The sequence below is a fragment of the Elephantulus edwardii genome, unplaced genomic scaffold (assembly GCF_000299155.1).
Source record: "Elephantulus edwardii isolate Elephantulus edwardi_28Jun2011 unplaced genomic scaffold, EleEdw1.0 scaffold00063, whole genome shotgun sequence".
NCBI lineage: Eukaryota > Metazoa > Chordata > Mammalia > Macroscelidea > Macroscelididae > Elephantulus > Elephantulus edwardii.
The window spans coordinates 3952857-3963795 of NW_006399813.1; the positions used below are offsets into that span (position 1 = coordinate 3952857).

Here is a 10939-nt window from a genome sequence, read left to right on the forward strand (position 1 = left end):
AGCCTTAACCCAAGATCACCAGTAAGGTGATAAAGTGTCCTCCCTTTCCCCCTTCACATCAACGCCCCTGTTCAGCATGAAGAAGCCAGAGAGTCGACATCCAGTTCCCAAATCAATAAGACAGTTGATTTAATTACCATTGGAAAATGCTTGTCATCTTCCTGTAGCATCTGGTCCCCACTGGATCCTTTTCATTTCCTTCACCTGCTTCCCCCACCAACCAATTTCTGCAGCTCTGCAACTGCATCCCTGCCCATCCTCACCCTTTTGCCCCCAACACTCACCTCCTTGTAGCCCCAATATGTTTTTTCCCAATTAAACAAAAACAAAAACAAAAACAAAAAACCCAAAACAACAAAAACAAAGCTGTTAAGATTTGGAAACTGGAGATTTGAGTGTAAAATTAAATCTAAAATCAGGGATTTATGACTCATTTTCTTATGTGTGATAACACATTATGGTTACAGGACAATGTCTTTATTAGGAGAGGCATGCATGAAGAAGGCTGTAAAGGGTCACAAGTTTAACTTCAATGGCTCAGCAAAATCAATATATAAAGAAAGAGAGACTAAAAGTGGTGAAATGTTAACTACTGCCAAGTCTAGGTAAAGGGTCTATGGATGATCATGAAGTACTTCTTCCAACTTTCCTATAGACAGGAAAGTCTTAATTTTTAAAACAGAGATAATAGTAGATTCTTTGTCCACATTTTAATCAGTATCTTCAGAGATGATGCTGTGGTATCATTGGTAAACTGAATTGGAACTGACTCATAGCTGACCTTCCAGCAGGTTTTCAGAGGCTGTACATCACACGGGAGATTGCTCATCTCTCTCCTATGGAGCAGCTGGTAGATTCAAACTGCCTGACTTTGAGTTGGGAGTGCAACTCCTTATTACTACTAGGCCACCAGGGCTCCCTCTCTTCAGAGACAGGGCTCAGAAATCTTAATTATTCAAAGCTCATTCAAGCAGTTCTGACACATATCTAGAGAAAAGAGCCATTAGTATGAGTCTCTCATTTTTACTATCCCCTTCTGTAACTAGGGAGCTTGTAATCCACTGGCCTAGAGGGTAGGGAATTGCACTGTCAACCCAAAGGCAAACAGTTCAAATCCACCAGTTGCTTTGAGGGTGAAAGAAGGGTAATTTCCTCCGGCGTGATTTACAATCCCTGAAAACCTGCTGGAGGGTCAGCAATGAGTCAGTTCCAACTTGATGGCAATGAAGGTTTTTTTAAGTCTGTAACCAGAGAAAAGTGATGGAGACAAATGCTGTCATTCTTTCCTGAGAATGATCTCAGCTGGTGGCCAGGCCTGTTCCCTGATGGTTTCACAAACCAACTATCTCAGACTGTCTGAATGGCCCTTCAAGTCTTAAGATGAATTACCTTCAGGGCGTAGGTACTCTATTCTTCCCTTAGGGGGTCTTGGCTGCCTTAAGAAACTGCTATTTGTGAACTTTCCCAGAAACACAAGTTTAGAGGACACTTACAACTAAAAGAAAAGGAGCAGGGAGCAAGGCAAGGAACTATTAGAATGATCAGAAGCGATGTACCAGCTGAAGAATCCAGGGTTTTGCCAGAAAGTTTAACTGAACCCTGAAGTAGAGGGTTAACACTGGAGGACACAGGGAAAGCAGATGACCGATTACCTCTGAGTGACCGTCTATAATATATTCCAGTCAGATGTCATTACCAACACCCTCAGCTCTGCAAACAAGGGCACGTGGCCTCCTGCAACGCAGACCATTCGTTCGATGTCTAGTCTAAGAAACTGGAGGAAAATGACAGAGTGATGATGGGAAAATTTAAACACAAAAGATTTTTTTTAAATGAAGAGGAGTAACAAAAAGGTTATATAGCGACTGTGGATTAGTATTTTTATTGACGAGGGAAAAAAAACAGATTTCAGAAATGTTAGGTTTTTCTGCATGAATATGTTGCTGAGAAGGAAGCGGAGGTGGGGGGGGAGGCTACAAGTTGTAAAATTGGGAAAAGGAACGCAAGCTTGACAAGACAGAACTCCCTCCGAGCAAAAGACCCATCTGCTGTATAAAGAGGGTAGACGTTTCTGCCCACAGCTACCATAATGTTGTCATCTCTCTACATCCTCGCCCCACATACTTGTGGCAGTGGGAGACCCATCTTGTAGCTCATCCATCCACAACCTGGTAGCCAGAAGACACTCTTAACGACCTCAGCTTCCTCAACAGTCAGTCCTTCAGGCACAACGTTTTTAAGCCATTCAGGGTGTTGTCACTGTGGATCATCCTCAGTCCGCTGTAGAGGGCTATGCTCACCATCACACCACCAGCCACTCCACTGGCGAGGCCTATTGCCAAGGCAGACGCCACATGTTTTTTCCATGTTGGACGGAGAGGCCTGGAATAGTTGTCCAGATTCACTTCCAGACCCTCATCTACTAACTTCTGATCCTCTGTCAGCGACTGATCGAAATTCAGGTTCACCAAGTGAGGAGGGAGGACCCTCAGTCCGTAATAGAGCCGTTTGACAAGCTTCAAGTTTTTTAACATCTGCACATCACACCGGTACGTCCCAGCATCAAACTCACTGGCAGATTCAAACTTGACAGAGTGGGTGTTGGTTCGGAAGGGTTTGAAGAGCTCATCATCAGTTGAGATGATACCTCGAGCAAGTCTCCAGGTGAACCAGAAAGCTTCCTGCCCAACCTCCAGGATGTCTGAACTCAGACAGCTCAGCTCAAACTCCTTCCCCATGGGAATGGTGAAGTGGAGCATTCCACACATCCAGTTGGTCAGGCACTCCAAGCGCTGAAACTTACATTTCCTTCTCACCCCATCAGGGCCCACCTCACAGACAGTCTCCTCCTTATAGCCAAGGCCACAGGTGACAGTACAAGCCGTAGCACTGACAATAACTGTGCCAACAGCTTCCTGCAGCTTCTCTGGGATGTCTAGTGGTTTAGGTAAAGTCACTACAAAAGGCAGGTGGGAGGCCAACATAAGACTCCCAAAGATTAAACTAGTGGCCAGTTTCTTCATGTCTGGGGAGGACTTCAATTACCTACCGCAAACAGCCCAAGGCATTCTGGGTGAATCTTCTTTGATATTGTAACGTAAGTTCTTGAACAAGAGATATCCTACAAAGTCAAAATAGTGCACATCATAGACTGAAATTCAGTTATTAACAGGTTAGGCCATAAGGCGGGAAGGGGGGTTATCCCAATGTTGTTGTTGCCTTTAACATGCATGCTTGTTCATAAAAACCTTATCGTCGTTCATTCTTTCCATCTCCTTTAATAGATTTAAATCCACCTCTTTGGAAGAAAAAGATGAAAAGACTTCAGAAGCCAAAGTGAACTTCCCAATTACCTGAATGCACAGGGAAGTTGAAAACCGCCCGAGTTTTTTCTCCTCTTGCCCACACTGCAGGACAGAAATTAAAGGATTCAAAAGCTCAGTTAAATCTGACAAAACAAGAAATTAAATATTAAAAATCTAAGAGGATTAATTTGAATTAGGGTTATTAGCAATTTTAAATGTGCCTAAACCTTCTATAATAAGGATTAAAATCACTGTACCAGGAAGCTAGGGACTTAACCTCCCTGAATTTCTAGTTCTCTTTCCTCCCTTATAAATATGACCCCCATGAGGTATATACATGAAAACATTTTTGCAAAGTATGAGGCCATTGTCATACTGAAGGACTTTCAAAACAGAAAAATTCAGAGACGAGGGCGAAGATACCCTTTCAGAAGTGGAGTCTTTAGCAGCAAAATAGAGGTTAATGTAGCTCCTCTCCTCCTTTTAGATATTCTTCCTTCCCAAAGGTTCTAAAGCATTTTCTAGGTGAGAGAATCCCTAATCCTGACTCTATTCCCTTCAAAGAACAGAGGATCTTACTGTTTGCTTGGGCCACAGTTGCTATGCAACAGCTATGATGTCAAAGGACTCTCAGTTCTTAGAAAAGCTTAAGTAGACAGACTTGGAGATGATTAAAATCAGGAGTTTAGGTGAGCTCTGGTGGCCTAGTGGCCAGAAGCTGTACTACAATCCCAGAGGTAAGCAGTTCAAATCCACCAGGTGCTCTGCTGGAGAGGGAGGGACAATCTCCTGTACCAGTCAGATCCGATTTGACAGTACACACACAAAAAAGTAATTAAAAAAAAAAACAAACCCAACCTAAAATCAGGAACTTAAATAGACTCGATGAAACATTCTTAGGAGACATTGAGTATTTGATGGTTTTAAAACAATTCCATCTAAGGGTAAAAACTTCAATAAGGAGTTTAATTGTATTCAGTTAAGAGTCTTTGTCTCATATGCTTTGGGTATGCCATCTAGAGGGGCCAATTCCTGGAGAAAGATGCCATGTATGGTAAAAGTACAGGGCCTGAGGAAAAGAGGAAGACCTTCTACAAAGTGGACTGGACAGTAGCTCTAACAAGGGGCTCAATTACAACAGCGTTGTGAGGATGGTGTGTGATCGGGCAGTGTTTCACTGTGTTGCACACAGGGCCATGAACTGGGAACTCAATGGCACCCAACAACAGTCTTGTTGACATGTCCTTGGAAGATAGAAATCCCTCATTCTCATGTCTGTAACATTCAGAGTGCTCAGCACCGTGGCTCTAACAATGTGGTAAACACAAACTGTTGAGGTTGAGCTGAAGAATTTTGAGACCCTGGGAACTCTTTCCAGATCATCCTTTTGGTTGACGTCAACTTTCTTTTAATCCTTTATTTATAATCTTGTCTAGAGGTAGACATCTGGCCTACCTGACTACTCTCGAGTCCTTCCAGAACGAAGACCTACCATCCTGTCTACCCAGAAAGGTGCCCACAGTACAGGCACAGTAGGGGGAGATTTTCGGGCGTTATCAGTGCTTACAAACAAACATCTACACCTGTTCTTTAATAAACATCCAATTTTATTTACAAAGCATTAAAGCTTCAGCAAGAAATAACCAAGGCTAAAAGTCATCTTGTACAAAACTACAGAACACTATAAAACAGAATGAGGTCAGGGTGGCAGAGGGGAAGAAGAAAATATACATATATTGTACAAATTGAGTGATCCAAACTGAAATGAAGAGGTTTTAAAAGTGGAATTTTTTCCCCCCCCCAACATAAATAATTACTGCTGCCAGAGACAATCTGACAGGGCTTCAGTTGATTTTCTCAGTAGCCAGTTTGGGAAGGACACAGCATAAACATCCAAATGTACAGGAATAGGAAATCAAGCTACTTCCCACATGGAAGGCAGAAACCTTCTGTCAGACGGTTTGCACACTCTCACAGCACACAGTGTAGACAGAAGTTGAATGGTTGTGATGTATGCAGAGAAAAAGCATGTGTAGTGAGCCACCTCACCACCGGTATATTACTACTGGTGTAACTCACCTCAAGTTTACAGAACAGACATGTGAAGAAAAAAACAATGGCATCTAAGAAATAGAAACATTTTGCAACTGATTCCAAAGTTGGCTCCTTTCTAAAAACACTGGTTCCAACAGATGAAATGGGACTTCCTGATGTGCCCTGCCTTGATTTCTACCTAAAATCCAAAAAGTAATCAAGGTGTGCAGCAACTAAAGAGGTGTATCCACCAGCTGATGCAGAAAAAATGACAACCGAGGAGAACCAACTTCAGGTCAGCTACAGCTAGCTGTACTTGAGAGGCTAGTGAGCCCTTTCCACACCTGGCTGCTTCAAACATCCAACACACATGTCCATCCAATCTGCTACTTTAAGAATAAAAGCAAGGGGTCGGGGAGAGAGGGAGAGAAAGCTAAGCAACCTTTCACAGAAAGGAAGTGGCTAAAATATGTAGTAGGAAAATGGTGCGCAGACAGAGGAAACGATGATTACTTAAAAAAAAACCAACAAAAAAAATCCAACAAAAAAAAACAAACCCCAAAATTACCTTCATCTTTGATTTGAAGTGTTGCTGCTGCTTTGATTTTGGACAGTTTACTCTAGTCCTTGCATAGATTCCCCCACCCCAGTAAAAAACGCTTATTTAGAGACATCTTGGTGTGTTTCCTCTATTTCTGGAAGTCAGCACAGACAGTGCAATATAAACTACAGATGATTCTTTGCTGGAGAGAGGTGAAACTCGCTTTCTTCAAAAACCATGATTAATGCTTATGAGCCAATGCTGGAGGGAACCATGAAATTAAAGGAAAATGGGGGGGGGGACACAACACCCAAAACCCCACAATCCTAAAGCTCTTCTAGCCCAGCTTCTTAAGCAAATGTGATATGTAGGAAGAGAGGCCTTCTTCTCATCCTTCCTTACTAAAACCTGAAATCTTTCAAGTTCTTTCTTTCATTGGCCTGCCTTTGTACATGACATGGAAATACAGATGGTATATGGTAAGAGGGGAAGTTTAAAACAGAAGAAAGAAAATATGCAACAAAAGGCTTTCTGGGACACTGGTAGAAACCAAGTCACTCAAGGACATGCACTGAGAAGGGAAGACCAACAGGAGGCCAGGAAATGACAGGTCTAAACAATGTCAGGGTAGATGAGCAAAACCCACAGGGAGCTTTTCTCCAGCAATAGAACTAAACAGCAAGTGTCAGTGAGTCAAAAACTCCTTTGTGATGTCTTCATAAATCCTCATTCCTGAGAGCCTATTTGGACTTATGCTTGAAAGGGAAGGGAAAGGATGTATACAGTTCTTCCATAATTCACTTCTTCATTCAAACACAGGATTCACTCCTTCCACCTCCTGGGTGGGAGGCAAGGCCTTTGTTTTAAATTAAAGTCAGTCTCAAGTGACTGACCACAGTGTCCAGAGAACACATGATGGCAGATGGGGGAAAATGAAGAGCGGCAAGGGTCTTCACAACAGTTCGGAGATTGCTCCCCCTGCTAAAGAAATCAGATAAAAGATTTTTTTAGCATCAATTTACATCAGTTACTGACACAAACAGAAATACTTCATGGAAGCTGGATGAAGCACTGCACACACACATGGGCTAAGAATTTTCCTTCTTGAAAAGTGATAACTAACTCCAACGCTCAGTAACTTTTACTGAAATTGCAAATGGCCCATGCCCCAACCCTTCACCCCAATATTTTCCCTAGTGTGTCCCAAAGGGGGAAAAAACCCAAAAAACAGTATGATCTCTAAGTTGCTGACCATTCTATCACTTGTTAAAAAATGTTTAATAAAACAAAAGCTGCAGGAAGTAAAAGAACTTTTAGCGTAGCACACCTTTTAAACTGTCAGATTAGACTACTTATTCCCTCAAAGGCTACAGATCCTTTTCCAAGCACCCTGGTTCCTTACGTGATATTCTCTCAATACTGTAGAATCCCAAATACGGTGAAATGTTAATGAGCACTACTATTCACATCAAGTGATCAAGAAATAAAATCCTAAATAGTAAAATCAAATGAACACTTCCCTGATTATTCCATAGAAGCTGTTCAACCTCTGAGGAGACCTCATCCTTACATGGGCTGCTGTGAAATATTAACTAGGAAGTGTAAAAAGAGAACAAGGTGAAGAAAATCTCCCCAGATTATTATTTGGAGTGGTAAAATGGTTAATTAATAATAATAATAATAATAATAATAACCGGCCAAGCAATGAAAAAAGATACCCATTCATGAAATTCTTCAATAGTAAAAATTTTAGTTAGGTTCAAGCAGATGAAAACGAGTAATAAAAAGATTCTCTGTATCTGCCTTTTGAAAACAGGCTGATGTAATGAAATTCAAATTCGCTGTTGCATACTGTGCTATTAAAAGTCAAACTTGAATTTTTTTAATTGTTCAGCAAGGTAAGAGTTTATTTAGAACATGTTTATTGATAGCTCCCAATATAAAGCATAATTATTAACCTATTAGTTTGATTTTTTAAAAAATCTTGAGGTAAAAGAATCATCTGAATAGATTCCCTTAACATTTCTTCACCACCTGTTCTTACAGGTACACTGGCTGTTTCATCTGGACAGTGTTAAATGGATCCAACACACTGACGCTCTAAGCCTTAAGCCATGATGGGCAAACAAGACAGGACCACAGATCAACAGCATTAATGGGCACTCCAGACTACTACGGAGTTATCCGATTGGCTATCTGAAATTGGTTAATGTTTACGCACCATCCTCACCCTTATGAACAGATTAAAAAAAATAAAAATAAAAAAAGAATGCCTTATTGAGGCATCAGCAACAAACAAAAAGTAGAGCAAGAAGGAGAAAACCTCCAGGCAATCAAAGAACCTGAAGCATCAATTACTACAAGGTGATATATATGTATATAAAAATTTACTAAAACATAATGAAAACCTCCAGTAACATAAAATTCAGGAAAAAAACAAGCCCATGAGCACTCACTGGGGCCCCTCCCCTCAGGCATAAAGGAGTACAAGTCAAAGTGACTGAGAGGACCCTGGAGGAAGGCTTTCAGGCATTACTTTAGTTAGGTGGTTAGAATCGCATAGAATGAGAAGGAACATTTCATTATCTGATGTGGAGAATTTATAAACCAATCTTACAGAACCACAAAAAAAGAAAGAGGAAGGAGGAAGTAAAATGAGGTAGTCATTGTTTCAGTCCCTCCACAAGTGCCTAGGGAGCTCTGGTGGCCTAGTGGGTTAGGAGTCATGCTGCGGACCCAAAGGCTGGGGTTCAAATTTACCAGCTACTCTGAAGGAGAATGATGGGCAATCTCTTCTGCATTTACAGCCTGTGAAAACCTTCTGGAGGGTCCGTGAGGAGTTTCAACTCAACAGGATGTGACCTCAGCTGGTTCAGAGCCCGAGGGCAGAGTGGAGCAAAAGGGCCAAGTGGATGGTGGGTGGGCTGGTACTAGGAGGATGGAGAGATCAGAACAGTGCTCATTCTAGTCAACATCCAGCAGGCACCCAGGATCACAGCAGCTCTGGTTGCCTTTAGACCACATTTGTGACAGATGATATTTCTGTCACACTTGCAGAAACACTGTTTACTTCATGGGAGTTCTAGTTGTTGGGAAATCCTTGAAACATCAAGGACAATGAAGTGGTGGTTCTGTGTACATCTCAACCCTCTGGTTTCCTAAGCGCTGTAGTCTGGGACGTATCTAATGAGCTAGATTCAGGGAATTTGAGAGATGGTGCCAATTGTCAATGTGGCCATTCCAACAGGTGTGCTCACCGATCAGCCTCATCAAGTTTCATTGATGGTCCTTGCTCATCATTCTGTTTTATGGGTGTGGGCACTGGGATGCTCTCTAGCACTGATGAGCTACTATCAGGAAAGATTTTCTGCAGCTCTAGGTTTTGGATGGCTAATTACTGCAATAGTGTCTCCCAATCTTCCCCTGAAATGTGTGACTTTCTTATGCAATAGGCAACAAACCATGACAGGTTTGCTGGGGCTAAGTAAACATATTAATTTCTACAGAAACTGGTCAACTACAGGTATTAACAAGCATTTGTCACTTATCTAACTTGAGTGGCCACATAGCCTATACATGACTCTGCTTTCAGACAATTGGGCACTATTACAAATTCAGTTCATGTGGAAAAAAAGGGGGCCTAAAACTCTGGATCTAGAAATAACAACCCTCAGAATGAGTTAATTTTGGGGGCGGGGTAGGGGGGGAAGCCTGAGGAATAGGTTTTATGTCTTACTATTAGGGGGATTTGCATAAATTTAGATAAACACGCATTGCTTTTTTTATAAAAAAAGCCTCCAAGATATAGAAAAATGAGATTCAATGCCAAAGAATTCCTTGGTCGATCATGCTCAAATCTGAAGGAAGTGTCAGCCTTTACCTGCTCAGGGCCTTCCACAGTGAGCAGGACACTTATCATGTCTCACATTCCCCGAGTTACACGCAGGAAACCTGTCAGCCGGGCCTGAGACACTTGGTGGCCTTATCTGTGATCTAATGTTACTACTCTTCCCAAATGTGTCAACTTTACAAAAATTCAAAAGTGTAACACCCAGTTTGATGGAAAACTTTACAAAATCTATCAAGCTGGATGCAGACTCTCTGGGGAGATCCTGCCATCAAGACCTAACCGCCCCCTTAAAGTCTGTCAGTGACTGTTCCTCAGCACAGTGTGGAGCCTGATCTGTTTCTATTGCAGAGATACCCGAAGAGAGTAAGAAACCAAAGCCGAAGAAGAGTGTAGGGAACAGGAAAAAGACTGTGGTGGTCACGGGGGAAGGGCAACCTGCTCGCATGCAGGCTGGTGTGCTGTGCACAGTCACCTGTGTAATGGCTCTGTCCTCATGTTGTCAGAAAATAAACAATTACCCTGGCTGTTACATGAAAATATTCTCTAACATTAATAAAACAGTTGCCTATATTTAAAGCTGACCAACTACATAGCCAACAGAAATAACAAGAAAATAAAATTCCAACCAGTGCACAGACTCCTCATTAAACCAACTCTGCCTGGGAGTTTCTGGACCCCCTGCGTGTAGGAGGCATTACCCAGTCCTTGAACAGCCAGCTACACACACTTTGCCAAGATAATGGTCAAGAATAAACAAAGGGGGCAAAAGCCCAGGAATGAGTTTCACACAGTGAGCCCAAAAAAACCTCATAAGGCTCAAAGTAAAGCCAAGCCAGTCAGTAAAAATCTTAAGAAGACAGACATTGTAAATGAGGGGAAAAGTCAATAGAATAAATAAAGCTTTTATAGATAGCAAAAAAACTTGCACATTTCTCAAAAGGCCTATCCCTTGACCGTCTGCACAACTGGTTCCTCAACAGCAGTATGAAAAAGGACCAATGAATGTTAATTCATTAACACAATTAATAGCTATTTTAGTAGCTGTGATGATGCTGCACCAGGCCTTCAAACTTCACTCAAAAAAAGAGACCAATAGGGAGCTCTGGTGGCCTAATGGCAAGGAGCTGCAACTACAATCCCAGAGGCGCATGGTTCGAATCCACCAGATGCTCTGCCGGGGAAGGAGGGACAATCTCCTCCTGTACCAGT

The 10939-nt window shown here is 42.0% G+C and overlaps 2 protein-coding genes across 2 annotated transcripts in view; both read right to left on the bottom strand.

The window, feature by feature from the left end:
* RBBP5 (retinoblastoma binding protein 5) overlaps nt 1-10939 on the bottom strand; it is a 52771-nt gene that overhangs the window by 1769 nt on the left and 40063 nt on the right. The gene's annotated exons all lie outside the window — the stretch shown is intronic.
* On the bottom strand, nt 2214-3023 carry TMEM81 (transmembrane protein 81). The gene has a single exon (XM_006887971.1). The coding sequence runs from the start codon at nt 3021-3023 to the stop codon at nt 2214-2216; it is 810 nt and encodes a 269-aa protein (XP_006888033.1).

Excerpts from the sequence above, each read along its gene's own strand:
- TMEM81 (XM_006887971.1), bottom strand. The coding sequence starts at position 3,023 with ATGAAGAAACTGGCCACTAGTTTAATCTTTGGGAGTCTTATGTTGGCC.